Raw genomic sequence first — 17,352 nt, forward strand, 5'->3', positions numbered from 1 at the left:
GGCCGGGGCGGCTCACACTTGACGGTGATCTGCGCCACGGCCTCGATGACGCCCAGGCTGGACATGGCCACGCACGTGTAGTTGGCCGAGTCCTTGACGTCCGTGAGCTCCAGCACGTTGCGGCCCACGGGCATGTCGTCCTCGGGCGTCAGGTCCTCGGCGCCCTGCATCCACTTCACGTAGGGCATGGGCGAGCCCACGGCCACGCACGTGATATTCACGCTCCCGCCCGGCATGATCTCGTGGCTCATGGGCAGGATGGAGAAGCGGGGGGCCACACGGCGCACTAGGGCAGGGTGAGGCGGAGAGTGGGAGAGGGAGAAGAGAGAGGGGGAGGGAGGACAGAGGGGGGAGACGGGGAGGGAGAGAGGGAGAACAAGGAGGGAGGGAGAGAAGGAGGGAGGGAGAGAGGGGGAGGGGGTACAGAGGAGGGAGACCCAGGGAGGGAGAAGGAGGGAGGAAGAGAGAGGGGGAGAGGGAGGGAGGGAGGAGACGGGGGGAGAGAGGGGAGGGAGGGGGAGAGGGAGGGAGAGGAGGGGAGATAGGGAGAGGGAGGGGGAGAGAGAGGGAGAGGAGGGGAGATAGGGAGGGGGAGATAGGGAGAGGGAGAGAGAGGGAGGGAGGGAGAGGGAGAGAGGTGGAGGCCGAGGGGGGAGAGAGAAGGGGAGAGAGAGAGAGAGAGACAAGGGAGAGAGTGGAGAACGACTTAAGCAGGGCTCGCTCCTTCCCCCCCGTGAACGCTTCCCCCCAAACGAAAAGAAAGGAAAAACATAACGGAAACTAAAGGAAAAAAACAAACTCCAACACAAGGGAACGGAAACTTCAAAGGAAGGCACTTCACAAACAATAGAGGTCGATAGAGAACCGAGACAAGAAGCGTCATCCTACAGCGACGGGCTCTGCCGCGGGAACGGACACAAAAATTTATCAGCGGTTTCTCATCTTCGCGGTGCGCTGGCGTGGGCGGGGCACGGGCGGGGTCTGGCCTGGCCGTGGGCGGGGCACAGGTGGACATGGGTGGGGCCAGGCTGTGGGCGGGTTCTCTGGAGCCTGGCTTCCCCGGGGGACACCAGGCGCTGGACACGGGCCACGGGAGGGCTGAGCCCCAGGGACACGCCGGGCCGGAAGCCCAGTCCCTGGCCCTCGTGCCCTGGGGGGAGTCGGGGTCCCACCCCACCTCCCCCAGAAGTCTTAGGGGAAAAGATGAGAAACGTTAATGAAATTTTTGTGGTTTTTGCGTATAGAAACTCTTCTAGAAGCTTCTGTCGGATCGGACAAGTTTCCATCGGTAGATGCAGCTCTCAAGAGTCACAAACATGCAAAGTAGGTTGAGAGAGAGAGAGAGAGAGAGAGAGAGAGAGAGAGAGATGAAAGGCCTGATTCCAGGGGCCTTGGTGTTAGTTCGTGTGGGGAGGAGGGGGGAGGAGGGGGGGGAGGAGAAGGAGGAAGAGGGCGGTGAGAGAGAGCCAAGGGGGCCGGGGACAGGGGCGGGCCCGCCGTGGTGCGCGCTGACCTAGCGGATGTGGCCATGGGACGGCGTCGCATGGTCACATCCCAGCCCTGGCAGTGGTGCGTGGGGGTTAATATCGTCCCAAGGGACGCGGGAGACGGGACGCGCTCTGTGCGCTTCCCAGCGGGAGGCGCGCGCGGATGTTGCACGCCGGGCGGGCTCCATTTTCGGAAGGGGGGGCTCGCGTGCCACCTGCACAGGTGAGAGTGCAGACACCGGGGCTTCGCGGGGTGGGGGTGGGGCTCCACGAGGCGGGCGAGGTCGCCCTGACGCCCTCTCCTCCATGCTGGCTTCCTGGGTCCAAGCGGGAGCTGGGAGCTAGGGTCCTTCAGAAAATGGAGCCCCTGGGACGTGGGGGCCGAGGCGGAGCCAGGGTGGAGGGGCGGGGCCATGCACACGGGGGAGGGGCGCGCGGCTCTGGGGCGGGGGAGCCCGGGTCCGGCCGGGCCGGGGCAGACGGGCGCGGTGCAGGCCAGTGGTGTGGCTGGGGGGGGGGGCGCCCACGCAGTGTTGTCATGGAAACAGAACACGATGGGAGTGAGCGTGGGGGGAGCGAATTGATCCGCGACAGAAGACGCCGCCGCCGACGTCCGAAACCAAAGCAGGGGGGACAAAGGGGGAAAAAAGAAACAAAACAAAAAAACAAAAAACGACCAGAAAACGGGAATCGTGAAAATAATAATAAAAATCAAACAGAAACCCCATCGGAAAGGAAACGCAACGCCCAACAAAGCCAAACGGAAATCACAAACCAAAAACACACATGGGATGGGTGCGGGGCTGGAAATCGGGGTCTGAAAGGCCGTTCCCGGGAGCCCCCCGCCCCTGGCCGCGGCAGAACGCAGGCGTGCGCCGCGGGACCCTCGTGGAGAAAGAGCCCTCGGGGCAAACCAGCCCAGCCCTCCTCAGCGCCCCGCGGACCACCGCCCGCCAGGCTGCACCCCCACCCCAGGCAGGGAGATCGGGACTCACGGGCCGAGGCGGCTGCACCCCACCCACCCTCCCTGCACCTGTGTCCCCACTGCAGAGCTGTCAGGTGACACGGAGCTGGCTGGAGCAGGGCCAGGTACACAGTAGGTGCATGGCCCAGGCACAGGACTGGCACAGTTGGTATACAGTAGGCGCATGGCCCAGGCACAGGGCTGGCACAGTTGGTACACAGTAGGCTCATGGCCCAGGCACAGGGATGGAAAAATTGGTATACAGCAGGCATGTGGCCCAGGCACAGGGCTGGCAACATTGGTACACAGTAGGCGGGTGGCCTGGGCACAGGGATGGCAGCTGGTATACAGTAGGCGTGTGGCCCAGGCACAGGGCTGGCAGTTGGTACACAGTAGGTGCGTGGCCTGGGCACAGGGCTGGCAGCTGGGACACAGTAGGCGCATGCCCGAGCACAGGGCTGACAGCTGGTATACAGCAGGTGCATGCCCGGGCACAGGACTGGCACAGTTGGTATACAGTAGGCATGTGCCTGGGCACAGGACTGGCAGTTGGTACACAGTAAGCGCATGGCCCAGGCACAGGGCTGGCAGTTGGTATACAGTAGGTGGGTGCCCAGGCACAGGGCTGGCAGCTGGTATACAGTAGGCGCGTGGCCTGGGCACAGGGCTGGCAGCTGGTATACAGTAGGTGCGTGGCCTGGGCACAGGGCTGGCAGCTGGTATACAGTAGGCGCATGCCTGGACACAGGGCTGACAGTTGGTACACAGTAGGCACATGCCTGGGCACAGGGCTGGCAGTTGGTATACAGTAGGTGCATGCCCGGGCACAGGGCTAGCAGCTATATACAGTAGGCAGGTGCCCGGGCACAGGGCTGGCAGCTGGTATACAGTAGGCACATGCCTGGGCACAGGGCTGGCAGCTATATACAGTAGGCGCGTGCCCGGGCACAGGGCTGGCAGCTGGTATACAGTAGGCACATGCCTGGGCACAGGGCTGGCAGCTGGTATATAGTAGGCGCGTGCCCGGGCACAGGGCTGGCAGCTGGTATACAGTAGGCATGTGGCCTGGGCACAGGGCTGGCAGCTGGTATACAGTAGGTGGGTGCCCAGGCACAGGGCTGGCAGCTGGTATACAGTAGGCATGTGGCCTGGGCACAGGGCTGGCAGCTGGTATACAGTAGGTGGGTGCCCAGGCACAGGGCTGGCAGCTGGTATACAGTAGGCATGTGGCCTGGGCACAGGGCTGGCAGCTGGTATATAGTAGGCGCGTGCCCGGGCACAGGGCTGGCAGCTGGTATATAGTAGGCGCGTGCCCGGGCACAGGGCTGGCAGCTGGTATACAGTAGGCGCGTGCCCGGGCACAGGGCTGGCAGCTGGTATACAGTAGGTGGGTGCCCAGGCACAGGGCTGGCAGCTGGTATACAACAGGCGCGTGCCCGGGCACAGGGCTGGGTCTGGGGTGCATCCCAGTGTAAGGACACAGGAAATGGTAGAGAATCTGGTGCACCCTGGGCCTGCTCCCCCCGGCGCCTCTCGGGGGCACCCGGCCCTCAGCCCGTTCCGCCCAGCAGAGAGGGGGTCACCGGGGAGGAGGCACGGCCAGAGCTCCGGCCGGCCCCCGGGCCCTGCCCTCCAGCGCGAGGCCGCAAGAACGCAGCCAGGGGTCCCTTCCCCCTCCTTCTTTCCAGTTTGTGCACTCGTACCCGCTGGGGACCCCAAGACAGAAGACAAAATCCCACACCCGTCACGTGAATAATGACCAGCCGCCCTCATGACAGATGTCCAGAAGGCATCAGTAAAAGGCTGTTACCCACACGGGGTTGGAACATCGAAGGCGTTAAGACCCAGCTTTAGGATCTAAAGGTTAGGGTCACGCCCATTTGCCTCTCTGTAACAGTCAGCGTTCTAGCCCAAAGACCCCGGTACGTCCTCACACGCTCTCGGCGGTGAGCCCTAGCTCAGAGCTCCTCTGACCTCTTTAAGCAAAGTGAGTGTGTTGAGTACGTCAAGGCCGTCCACGCCGAGCTAAGCCGGGGAGGGCAGCGCTCCGACCCCCACGTGGCCAGCAGCCAGCAGCGTCATAGACCTGCGGCCCCCCTCACCCACCCTGTGTCTGGGCCCTGCTGTGGGAAGAGGGCTGGCTTGCCACGAGTTCCAGGAGGACCCCTCCAGGAGGGAGGGGCTGCGACCACCCCCCACCCCCTCCCCCGGAGCCTTGTAGGCAGCCGGGTGTGGACGCTGGGCCCCGCCCGCCTCCTGTCTCCACCCTGGCTGCGAGCTCCAGGCGCGGGTGAGGAAGTCAGGTGGGCGCAGAGCCCGCGGGACCCCCGCCCCCAATTACCGACCTGAATGGAGGGTCCAGGCGGGTTGTAAGGGGCCACACCAACCAGCCTTGATCCTCAGCACGCTGCAGCTGGCTCTGGGCTCCAGCTCCTCTGCTCACCGAATAGCCGGGGGCGGGGCCCCGCATGGGCCAGGGGGCGGGGGTGGGGGTGGAGGGGGGGTGGGTGGCTTCAAACCCCGATTCACATGGAAAAAAAACAACTCAAAAGCCGTCAAAGCAACCAGGAGACGACCCCTCCCCCAAGCTGGAAGAGGCACAAACTCAAAAAATAAAATAAAAAAAAAGAGGGGCGGGGGTGGGGGAGGGAGGGGGGATACTCAAAAAGTGAGGTGATCTGGGTGAAGCTAGGCAGAGCGCCACAGTGTCTGTCATCACACGGTCCAGCAAGCCGCAGCTCCAGGGGAGGGGGGGCTCTGCTGGGCATTTTGGGGTGAGAGAAGCCGCCCAGGCTCCTCCAAACTCCAAAATGGAAATGCGGGTGCGGGGTAGGGGTGAAGCCAAGAAGTGGCGCAGCCTCCCTGGGCTCGCTCAAGCTTAGATTACACCTGTCAGCAAGGGAGGGCTCTGGCCCCTCCCTGGAGCCCGCCCCCTGCACCTGCCTTTTCTCGCCCCGCCCCCTCCTGCCTGCCTCCCCTTCCCCACGGCCAGCTCCCTCTGCCATCAAGCTGGCGCGCGAGGCCCAGGGGCGCCTGGAGCCCCCAGCCGGCCTGCGGCCTCGGCGAGCTGCCGCGGTATCCAAAGCGCCCTCTCTGCCCCTCCCCGCTGCAAGGTGTAATCCAACCTCCCCCCCCCCCCCAGCCCCAGCAGAGGAGACAGCGATGCAGGGCAGGCAGGCAGCAGGCCAGCGGACGGGGGAGCTCAGTGTTCCTGCCGAGCGGCCTCCCCCCCACCCCCACCCCGAGCCCTCTCCCCCCCAGGGCCAAGGTGAGAAAGGCTGGCTCTGCCCTAGCTCTGCCTACGCCAAGGTCAAGGCAGGCGGGGGCCTCCGCTGCGAGTGCTGGGGGGAGGGGCGTCAGGGCAGGAAGGGGGCACCTCCCCAGCCACGCACCCCAGGACATCCCAGGTACGGGAGGGGCAGGGTGGCCTGGGCCCCGCCTCCGTGGGAGCACCTGGAGGGCACAGCGCCGACTCTGGGGCCTGAGTGACGCTGCGTGCCCCGGCTGTCCCTGCAGAGGTCTGGGGTCACACGTAAACCAGCAGCCCCGGGAGCTGGGGACCCGGGACCCCGCGCCCTGGCTCAGCCCTGGAGACTCCGCCTTCCTAAGCCTGCCGGTGCAGGGCTCCGCCCCCGGCCCCAGCCTACTCCCACTGCCACCAGGGGGCAGCGCGCTGCTTCCAGCTGTGCCCTGTAGCCACCAGCCCACGCCTGCCTGCCGGGCCTGCGATTTTAAAGAGACAGGAAGGAAAATGAACAGCCGGGGAGGTCCCCGGGGCCAAGCGAGCCGCCAGCCAGCGCGTGGCTCTGAGTGTGGTCCTGTGGGTCCCAGGGGTTCATCTCCGAAAGGCAAGTCTGATACCAGCCCTGGACCTGTCAGTTAGAGGGGTGGGCGGCTCCTGTCGGCGAGGCCAGCCTAGCGCTCTGCCTGGGGCCGTTACTGCCCCCTTCTCCGTCCCTGAACCTTGGGGGGGGGCAATGGCAGGGGGGGCGCCAAGAGCTGTGGCTCTGGGGGCCCCACCCATGAGGGGTTGGGTGGGCCATGGAGCCAGGAGACACAGCCGGGGCTGTGGCATCTACGCCTCCCCTGGAGTCCTTCCAAAGCAGGGCCCTGTGCACTCTGAGGCCCAGGGACGCCGGCATCACACATCCAGGCAGGACGCTGTCCAGAGCCTGGGGTCTCAGTATCCCGAAGTCTGGGCCCCCCCCCCAGGACCTAGAGCTGGGGTGGGGCTTTTGAGGGTTCTCCAAGGTCAACCTGACAGCTCCTGCGCCGCTGATGAGCTCAGAGGGCAAGGGGGGAGGGGCAGCCCAAACAGGCTGGGGGAGCCGGGGGCTGGGCTCGGAATAAAGACCCGTATTTAACTGGGGGTTGGCTCTCGCTTGGGGTGGAGCTGGACTCTCAAGAGCTTGCCTTTTCTTGGGGAAGGGTACGGGATGGGGGTGTATCTGACGGTTTGCAGGAGTGAAAGGCTAAGGAGAGAGGGGAGAGAGAGAGAGGGGGGAGAGGGGGAGAAAAGAGGAGAGAGGGGGGAGCAAAGGGAGAGTAGGAGAGGCAGAGGGGGAGAGGCTGTGTCCAAGGTCTCCCTTGTTTTTTCTTTCCAGAATTCCACAGCTCGGATGCTCAGGTACCCAGAAAGTGACCACGCTGTGCTGTTGGACAAGACGCCGGGACGGGGAAGCAGCCAGCATCGCCCGGGAGGCGGAGGCGTAGCACTGGCCCAAGTCTCACTTCCACAACCTGCCACGCTACTACGTTTTCGGATGGGAGCTTCTGGCCGTGGGCCCGGCCGGTCTCACACCAGCTGTCACCGCCCCCTTGGGTGCCTGGCCCGCGGCGTCCCGGGAGGGCAGCGCCGTCACGGCCCCCACGCTGCTCCGACCCCTTACCCAGACCCGGCGCTGCACGGACGAGAACTGAGCCGAGCCCTGGACCCTGGGAGGCCGTGGGCGGGGACGCACCCGCTTCGCTCCCTGCCAACGTGGGCACCGGGGCCGGGGGGGGGACACAGAGGCTCGGTCCACACACACCTCCCCGGGGCCCCGGCCCCTGCCGTCCGCCCGCACCCCCTCGTGCCTCGGAGGCCAGCGGTCACTTTCTGCCCCGACATCCCAGCTGTGGGACCCCCTGGGCCCTGCTGGACCGCAGTGGAGACAGGAACACTGGCTGGTAGGTCACAATGCGCTGGGGAAGCATCCACAAAACAGCTCAGCCCGAGGAACAGAAATCCAACAGCACGGAAACGAGACAGAAACCAAAGACCGGTGGCTCTGGGGGAGGCGGGGAGCAGGTGGAGGGGCGGGGTGGGGGGAAAGGAAAACCAATCCATTCCCCCCCTCAAAAAAACGAAACTAAAAAAAAAAAAGGAGGGGAAAGAAAAAGGAAGAAAAAAAAAAAAAGAAAACCGAACGAGAACAACGGAAGACGAGAGAACACTCCCACAGAAGGCGCTGGGAAAACCAAACCAAACCAAACCGGCATGCAGAGAAACCTCACATTCTCCCAGCATGCATCAGGCCCGTTACCATGACGACGAGTGCAAGACCTTAGCAACAACGTTACCAACGGATGCAGAGGAGACCACAATGCAAGCATCGCGTGTGCGGCGCCCGGGCCGGGCTGGGCGCGGCTGACTTGCGTGTCTTTCTGGGTTTTGCTCTCGCGTGGCGTTTTATTTATTTATTTTTTGGTTTTGTGATCATTCACACGCCGGTCTCACGCGTGTGTGTGTGTGTGTAGGTATGTAGACAATGGCTTTTTCTGCGTTGGTCCGTGTGTGTGTGCACCGGTGTGCGTGTGTGTGCGCGGCGTCCGAGTGTGCTTCGTGTGTGTGCGTGTCATCGCTCAGGATGTAAAAATGTGGGTAAAGAAAGTAAAAAAGAAAAAAACACACCAACCTTCTCGAAGCTCTGAGGGATGTAAAAGGGGGTTGGATGCGGAACACAATGACATGGGGAAAAGAGAAAAAAATAGGGGAGATACAGAGAGTAAAAAGAGGACTTCCCAAGCCCGCAGCTGCAACCGACCGTTTTTTTTTTTCTTTAAACCAAAAAAACAGAAATTCAAATTAAAAAATAAAAAGAACAGCAACGACCTTTTTCTTTTTTAACCTCCGCTCTGCCCTGGACACACGCGCGCACACGCGCACACACACGCACGCACACGCACGCACACACACGCACCCACCAGCGACCTCGGCCTCTCTCGTCTCTTTTCTCAATTAAATCCAGACCGGGAGGCCGCAAGGAGCCCCTTCACGGCGCTCAGGAGGAAGGGGCTGGGGGCGGGGCGCGGACCCCAGAGGCCCCCTCCCCCGCTAGCGGCCCCGCCCCCTCCTGGCCCCACGCCTGCCGACCATGCTCTCTGCGGCCCAGCAGAGAAACAAGCGAGTTCCACAGACGCTGCTGAGATTCGGGGCCACGCGACCACCCACAGGGGTGCAGCACCGGCCCAGCCCCCCACCCCCCACCCGCCACCCCCACGCCTGCCTCCCGGGCCCTCCCTCCCCCTGCACGCGGCCTTTGGGGGCCGGGTCCGAAGTCTGGAGCCCGGAGCCACTCTGGGGCTGAGTGGGGGCCGGGGGCGTGGGCAGGAGAGGGGCCGCCCAGGGCTTAGTGCGCAGTGGCGACCAGAATTGGCCACAGGGAGCCGGCGAGGCAGCCGCGGGAGAAGCCGCTCGCTCGGCCCGGCACGGATCTGAGCTTAGGGCCGGGCCTGGGGAGGGGCCGGGGCGAGGGCCTGAGCGTCTAGCCACGAGGGGAAGCCGGGAGCAACGACCCCGGCCCAGGGCGCCGGCTCCCCGCCAGCGTGCACACGCCCCGGCCTCCCACTGCCTTTCCCAGGGCGCCCTTAGGAGGGCGCAGAAGTGTGTGTGGGGGGGCGTAGGGGCCATGGGCTAGGGGCCAGCCTGGAAGACCCCTCCCCAACTCTCAGGTCCAGGGCACTGTTGGGGTGGGCGGGGAAGCGGGGAGCTACGAGGCCACAGAGTTTAGAACAGCAAAGCCAGCACACGACACGGGAAAGGCACGGAACACCACAGAAGCTGACCGGGGGTGGGGGTGGGGCGGGGCGGGCCGAAGCCTGCAGGCTCCCCCGGCCCTGTCGGCCCAGGACTGACCCCCCCCCCCCCCGCCAGGCCCCTGCCGCAGCCCTCCCCGCCCCACCCCACCCCCCCGCGCCGCCTGGGGCACAGACCTCGAGCTGTGCCCATTCTAAGGACCCGGGGCCGTGCTGCTGGGGTCTGCAGGGGGCGGGGGAGCCCAGAGGCTGGGGGCCCGGGAGGGTGGGGGCGGGGCGGGCCCTGCCTCGGCCTGGCTGCGGCGCCCCCTACCTCGCACGTAGAGGTTGGCGGGTGCCGAGTAGCGCACGCCGGCGCTGTTGCTGGCCACGCACTCGTACTTGCCCTGGTCGGTCTCCTCGCTGCTCTCGATCTGCAGCGCCCCTGCGGGAGACAGGACGCGCGGCCGTCAGCGGCGCCGGCCCCCGCCCGGCCTGGCCGGGGAGCCCCAGCCGATCTCCCGGGCTCCCCGCGAGCTGCACGGTGAGCGGCCGGGCCCACACCGCGGTGCGGGCGTTCGACCGCACGCATCCCAGCCCGGGCCGGTGCGGCCGCTCCACTTCCGATCCGGCGGCCCGCTGATGGCCTGGGGAAGCAGCCGTGATGGCCCACGTGCCTGGGCCGCGGCACCCACGTGGGAGACCCGGAGGAAGCCCCTGGCTCCTTTCAGATCGGCCCAGCTCCGGCCGTTGCGGCCATTTGGGGAGTGAACCAGCAAACATTCGACCTCCCTCTCTCTCTCTCTCTCTCTCAAATAAACAATTAAAAAAACAAAACAAGCGAAAGGGGCTGTGCGCGCCTAGAAGCCGCGTCGTCGAGCAGACTGTCCAAACGTGGGGCGGGACTTCCGTCCCCCTAGCCCCAGGACCCTCGGGGGCGGTGGCTGCGGCGCGGGCTGGGGCGCCCAGGCAGGGGCGCCTCTCTGCCCCAGCACGCGGCTGGGATCTGAGTGCTGGGGCCGGGGCTGTCGCGCCACGCAGGCCGGGGTGGAAACCTCCCGTGCCCGGGATTTGCTGGATTTAAAGTCCAGGCCGAGTCCCAGCTCCCTGCTCAAGCGCACCCTGGAGGCGGCCACTGCGGCCCAAGTCCTCGGGCCCTGCCACCCCCCCCCCCACTGCGGGGGGGGGGGGGCCACACAAGGCTACTGTGGCCCAGCCTGGCCAGCAGGTGGCGGCTCTATCTGCATCTCATTAATAAAATCAACACCGGGCCTGGGACCCCGAGTCTCCAGGGACGGGACCAATCCCGGGGCGGATGCAAGACCCGGCTTCTGCCCCAGAACCCGCACGGCCAGAGGCCTCCGCGCCGCCGTGCCCGCGAGTTCCCGGAACCCGAGCTCCCCCCAGGACTTCTGAAAGAAGCCAGGACTGAGCCAATGCAACCGCGGGCCTGGCCCCAAGCCCTCGGGCGCCAGCCAGCTTGCCCCAGCGACACCTGCCAGCGCCCTGGCTCCCGGAGTCCACAGGGACGAGGCCTCGGGACGCCCATTTCACAGCTGTCAAGGCCAAGGCTGCAGACAGATCGGGGCTTTGCGGGCACCTGGCTCCGCGCGCCTTCCTGGGGAGGAGCCGGCCCCTCCCCTGGCCACGGACAGACAGAGACACAGAGACCAGAGGGACGCTGGACAGGACGGGGGCCTGGGGGCAGCGAGGGGGTGTGAGGGCGGCGAGCCAGCGCCTCTTACCTCGGATTGGAGTGCTTTCTGCAAGGGAAGCAGAGACAGGCACGTGAGTGTCACACAGCAGTCGTGGGCGCGGGGGCTCCAGGGGCTCTGCCCCGGGCGGCCCCTGCGGGCTTCGCCGAGGAACACAGGGCGAGCCTCTGGGGAAGGGGGCTGGGGGCTGAGGGCTCGGCAGGCAGGAGGCCTGCCTGGAGGAGGGGGCAGGGCTGGCCGGGAGGCCGACTCGCAGGCTGCCTGCCTCTGGACCAGAGCAGGAAGGCTCAGGAGCTCCCTCCTCCTCTCTGGGCCCAACACGGGGCTGCTCTCAAGTACAGGTGGTGGTGGAGGGGCAGGAAGCACGGGGGGAGGGGTCTCAGGAATCTTGTTAGAGACGGGGGAAAGGGCAGGAGGGGTTAGTGCCCAGGGCTGGGCAGTCAGGAAGCACGGGTGTCACACACAGGCCGAGTAAGGGGACGCAGAGGGGACTCAGGGCAGAGCGAGGACACGAGGCCTTCGACTCCCCAAGGGAAAAGAGGAAAGGGCTTTGGTGGGTGCCCTGGGCCCGGCGCCCTCAGCGCGTCTGCCCGAGCCGGGATTCCAGCTCTCTGTGGCCCAGGCCCATTGCACGGATGGACACACGGAGGCCCGGGCGGGGCCGGGGAGCATCCGGCATCACACCAGGAGCCGGAGGCAGCTCTCCCAGGTAGCGGGGAGCGGCCCCCCCAGCCCGGACGTGCTGTGGCCCCCAGGCACTGAGGCCTCAACTCGCGCGGAGCTGCTGGCCAGCTCTGTGAGGAGGCCAATGTTCCCTAAACTCACTCCAGGGCCGAGCGGCTCCCGCACCTGCCGCCGGGACCGCAGCCCAGCCCGGGGAGGGACTCCTGCCCTAGGAAGAACTCGGTCCAGTTCGGGCTGGACACCGAGGTGGGCAGGTAGGAGGCGGCCCGGCGGCAGCTGGGGGTCGCGGGGCCCGGCCAGCTCCTTTCCTCTTTTCCTCTCGGGCTGCTCTCCCCCGCGCGGCCGGCGGCGTTAGTGAACATGCCACACGGAGGGGTCAGGTCGCCATCGCGGTGGCTGTTAGTGTGGGGGGAGGGGCGTTAGTGCTGGGCGTGGCGCGGGGTCAGACTTACCAAAGGTCTCTGGGTGGTTACAAGAGACGGATAAGGAAAGAGAACAGGGCGGTTAGGGACGCGCGGAGCAGAGCCCAAGGCCCCGCCGGGGAGGGCGAGGGCGGGGGCGGTGGCGGCTCCGCCCACGGAGCACTAGGGACCGGCCGGCCCTCAGGGGGGTGGACGCCGTCAGGGAACGCTAAGGCACGGGGGTGTGGGGGGGCAGGCGGGTGACGCCGGGACACAGCGCTGGGCGTCAGGATCCGGTCAGGATCCGGGGTCTCAGCCCCTTGCCCAGCTCTGCGGGCGGGAGCCACGCCTCCATCACTTCCGACAGCCTGGGGGCAGGGCTGAGCGGAGGGCTCTGCGAGGCTGAGTGGGCAGGGGTGAGGTCCCTCGGGCGCAGGGGAGCCAGGAAGCAGAAGAGCTGTGAGCGTGGCACAACGCGTGGGTCCCGCACGGGGCATGAGCGCGGGTGCGTGGGAGGCATGGGGACGGCCACACACGGAGGAGACGGGCAGGACGACTGACACACGCACACACACAGAATGGGCACGTGGGAGCCACGCCGGGTCCGGGACGGCCCGGCTGCCCCGCGCACAGCCAGACCCCACCCTGCCCGGCAGGTCCTCGGAGACACTCCCCCTGCGGCTCCCATGGCTCCCTATCCAGTCCGCGGTGCGGTCTGCTCCCCTCGCCCATCCCCCTGCGCGGCTGCGGTCCGCCTCTCTCGCTGAACACACCCCGCATCCCCGCATCCCTGCACAGCGGCGCCTCGCAGGCCCCGCCCCGCCCCCCGGCGGCCGCCCCGCCCACCTGATCGCAGCTGCTTGATGCGTCCGTTGCTGGCGCTGGGGTCCACGGGCAGGAAGTCCTTGAACCAAGTGATCTCGGGGTCGGGGTTGCCGCTGGCGGCGCACAGCATGGTGGCCGTCCGCGTGCGCTCCACCACCTTCAGCTGCGGGCCCATGTCGATGTTGGGGAAGCCGGGGGGCAGCTGGTCCTCTGAGAGAGACACAGCCGAGCCGTCACCGCCAGCCGGCCGCCGCGGGCCCACCGGGCCACCCCCGCGCACGCACACCTGTGGACCTCACGGCTGGGGAGGGGGCGCAGCGGCCAGGGGCGCACACGACAGCCCCTCCCCCCAGCTGTCCCGTCCTGGTCCTCACCACCCTCCAGCCCCAGCCGGCCGCCCTCGTCCAGGGCCCCGCGGGAACAGCCTGGTGGCTACTACACCCGCACCCCACATGGGGGCGCTGGGCTCCCTGCAGACGCCCACGGGGAGCCCCATGGGTTCCCGGCTCCCGGCTCCCGGCTCCCGGCTCCCGGCTGTGGGCTGGCCGAGCCTGGCTGCTGGGCGTTTGGGGAGTGACCCAGCAGATGGTTCCAGGAAGCCGGAACTGGAAGTGGAGCTAGGACTCAGAGCCAGGAGCGTCCCACGGGGCAGCTGTGCCGCGCTGGCCTTGGAGGCCCGGGCTGAGTGGGGGTGTGTGCGCACACGCGTGTGCACGTGCGCGCATGCCCAGGCGGGGCGGGGGCGGGGTCCCGAGAACGCGGGTGGGCGGCAGCTGCCCGCGTGGGGGGCAGGCCGCGGCCGCCGCGTTAGCAGAGCTCCTAATTAAACAAAGATGTTCACCGCGGAGCTCCGCGCCAGTCCTCAGAGTTTAATTAAAACAGCAGCGCGGGAGGCGTGCGCGGGGTCCACAATCAGATGGCGGAGGCTGGGCGGCGGGAGGCAGCACAGCGGCCCCACGGGCGGCCTGGAGGGTGGGGGCTCTAGAGGGGGCGCCCACCCCCGCCCCGAGTCCCAGAGATTCAGCCTGTGATCCCCGATGGGGGAGGGGTGGCGCGGGCCGCACCCCTCCCCCACTCCTCCCCAAAACCCGAGGGCACAGGAGGACCCCGGGGGCACCTGCCCCACCCGGGGCCCTGGACTGAGTTCCCAGCTGCTGGCTTGGGCACTGAAGGCCTCAGGAGGGAACAGTGGTGGGAGCCCCCCTCTCTCCCTCTCTCTCCCTCCCTCCCTCTCTTTCCTCTGCCCCCCCCTTCAAACAAATACATAAACAAAAATTAAAAAGGTAACCTCTAGACCGCAACAGCGGTGCATCAAACCAAGCTCCAGGACACAGCTCGCTCCCCCTCCCCCTCCCCCCTCCCCAAACCGGACCAAGGCTGGGCCAAGCCGAGCCCGGAGCCCCATCCGGGTCCCCCGCGTGGGTGCAGGGGCCAGAGCGCTGGGGCCGGTGCTGCCAGGCTGGAGTCAGCAGCCGAGGCGGGCTGGACCCAGGCCCTCGGACGCGGGACCCGGAGGAAGCCCTGCCCCGCACGCCGGCGTCCCCCAGTCCACTGTGTGCTGCGGGCATGCCCCGCGAGGTTCCCGAGCCCGCCGGGGGTGGCCCTGCTCCGCGGTCAGCACTCGGGGTGCAGCTCAGCCCTGAGGCCACACGCGAGCAGCCCGCCGCCATGATGCCATGGTCTGGTGCCCCGGCCGTGTTCCGGGGGCGGGACCCTGGGCAGCTGGGGTGGGGCGCAACAGGATAACGCAAGGGGGCCCGGAGCGAGTGGGGGAGGGGGACCACTGGGTGGGTGTCCAGCATCTGAAGCCGGAGGCTGCACCCCTACACTAACTACGCAGCCCCATTGCCTCTCTCCTGCTGGGTGGCCACCTGAGGTCACAATAGCAGGATTAATAACAGAGGCCGGCAAGAGTCCCACGTGGGCACGGGTTCGAGTTCTGGCTGCTCCACTTCCGATCCAGCTCCCAGCTAATGGCCTGGCAGGGGGCAGTGGTGGCCCAAGTGCTGGGGCCCCTGCACACCCCCGTGGGAGACCCGGATGAGGCTCCTGGCTCCGGCCGAGGTGGGCGTTTGCGAGTGAACCTGCGGATGGACGACCTCCCCCCCCCGCCCCTCCGCCCGTGTCACTCTTAGGTAAGGAAACGTCTTCAGAGGGCAGGGCCTCCGCAAAGCCCCTGGGCCCCGCCCACCGCCCACCGCCCGCGGGGGGGGCGAACCTCGGAGGACGGTGAGCTTGGCGTGCACGGTGATCTCGCCGGCCGCGTTCTGCGCCACGCACTCGTACACGTTCTCGTCGCGCGGCGTACGCAACGGCTGGATCCGCAGCACGGCGCCCGCGCTCTCGTCAAACTCGATCGTCTGCGGGCGCGGGGCGGGGCGCGGCGTGAGCCAGCTGCGGTCTCCGGGCCTCCGGCCGGCCGTGCCCACCCCCGCGGCCCGGGGGCGTCTGGGAGCAGCGCTGGGGAGGGTGTGCGCGGGGCGTGGGGCATCCCCGCGAAATGCCCGGGGACCGGAGACCCAGGCCGGAGCACGGGCGACAGGTGGAGCGAGCCGCGTGCCCGTGGGCGGGAGCCGTGTGCACAGGGGAGCCCACGGAGCGCACGTGGGTGGGTGTCCTGTGCCCGTGGGCGGGAGCCGCGTGCCCACTCCAGATTGGCCACCACGCCGGCGGTGGCCGTGTGCACTTCTGTGCGCAATGGCGCTGCTTTCCCGGTGGAGACGGAGAGGTCTAGGGCCCGACCTCGGGCTGCACAGCTCAGGCGGCAGAGCCAGGGAACGTGGCTGTGGCTCCCGGCGGGGGGGGGGGGGGGGGTGCAGGGCAGGGAGGGGCCACGACCAGGGAGCCGGTGGGGAGGGGGCGTCCTCCTCGCCCGCGGCTGAGCTGCCCGGCCCCGTCGGGGCGGGGACCGAGGCTGCCTCCCTGACCCCGACTCACCTCGAAGCGCTGTGAGTTGACCTTCTTGCCTTTCTTGTTCCAGGTCACTCGTGGCTTGGGGTCGCCCGTGGCCTGACACACGAAGGAGGCCACGCCCCCGGACACGCCGATCTGGTCCTTGGGCTCCTTAATAAACCTGGGTGGCTCTGGGGACGTGGAAGGCAGAACGGGTCTCGCCTGGGTCCGGGCACGGGGCCAGGACCCCACGGGGCCACACAAGCTCGCCCTCCGCTCCCGCCCCTGCGCAGCCACGGAGGCCCACGAGCAGGAGGAAGGGGCAGGAGACAGAGCCCTCCCAGCCCCCTGCACCGCCCCCCAGGGCACCCCCGGCCCAACCCAGACCAAGCCCCACCTGGGTGAGCCTGCTCATCCCAGTGCCGCTGGGGACAACGGGAGAGACCCCCGGAACCCTGGGCCCCCAAATTCGTAACCCCACTCTGCCCTAGGCCAGGAAGGGGCCCTGTGCCCACTCCCCCAGCCCCACGGGCACCCGACGGGCATCGCAGCCCGCACGTTCCGACGGCGGCCGCCCAACCCAAGCCCAGCACGGGACCCGCCACTGCACCAGGTGCTGAGCCGCAGCCACGGCTCAGTGCGGAGCGCCTGGGTCCGCCCCCAGCCCCGCCCCCGGCCCCGGCCCCGCCCAGCTCCGCCCCCGGCTCCTGATCGACTCAGCCCCTCCCCTACCCCCACCCGGGCTCAGGCCCCAGCCCAGCCCCGCCCAAGGCCCCCTTCCGGCTCAGCCCCGCCCCCAGCCCGCTCAGGTCCCGCCCCCAGCCCCTGTGACAACCCCCGGGGGTCCCGGATGGCGGTCCCAGCCCTGCTGTGGCCGAGGCATGGAGCGTCGCTGCCCCTCAAACGGAAGAATTTGCAGAAGCGAACATTCGGGAGCGCGATTTCTCAGTCGCCCAGGACACCAGGGCTCCGCCGGCCGGGTCGCTGCACCGCGTCCCGCGCAAGGAGCGGTGGCCGAGGTGGCGGGGTGTCGCGAGCTCGCGAGCCCACCAGCAGTAGCCTAAAGGGGCCGGCGCTGTGGCGCAGCGGGTAAAGCCGCCGCCTGCGACACTGGCACCCAGTATGGGAGCGGGTTCGAGTCCCGGCTGCTCCACTTCCGATCCAGCTCTCTGCTGTGGCCTGGGAGAGCAGTAGAGGATGGCCCGAGCCCTGGGGCCCCTGCACCGGGAGGGAGACCTGGAGGAAGCTCCCGGCTCCTGCCTGGTCGGGCCACTGCGGATGCACCCGAGGACGGAAGACCTCCCTCTCCATTCTCCTAACTCTGTAACTCTCTGTAACTTTGTAACCCCGACTTTCAGATGATTACATACATCTTTCAGGAAAAAAAG

General features: G+C 67.5%; 1 protein-coding gene across 1 annotated transcript in view; it reads right to left on the bottom strand.

The window, feature by feature from the left end:
* The window catches only part of PTPRS (protein tyrosine phosphatase receptor type S), a 43,729-nt gene that overhangs the window by 19,140 nt on the left and 7,237 nt on the right, over nucleotides 1-17,352 (bottom strand). The window contains exons 3-8 of the mRNA XM_070059506.1: nucleotides 16,010-16,155; nucleotides 15,291-15,432; nucleotides 13,094-13,282; nucleotides 11,193-11,210; nucleotides 9,782-9,892; nucleotides 17-286 (exon numbers count right to left, since the gene is read on the bottom strand). Of these exons, the coding sequence (XP_069915607.1) occupies nucleotides 17-286; nucleotides 9,782-9,892; nucleotides 11,193-11,210; nucleotides 13,094-13,282; nucleotides 15,291-15,432; nucleotides 16,010-16,155 (876 nt within the window). The remainder of the gene's footprint in view (nucleotides 1-16; nucleotides 287-9,781; nucleotides 9,893-11,192; nucleotides 11,211-13,093; nucleotides 13,283-15,290; nucleotides 15,433-16,009; nucleotides 16,156-17,352) is intronic.

This window comes from Oryctolagus cuniculus, chromosome 16 (genome assembly GCF_964237555.1).
Source record: "Oryctolagus cuniculus chromosome 16, mOryCun1.1, whole genome shotgun sequence".
NCBI lineage: Eukaryota > Metazoa > Chordata > Mammalia > Lagomorpha > Leporidae > Oryctolagus > Oryctolagus cuniculus.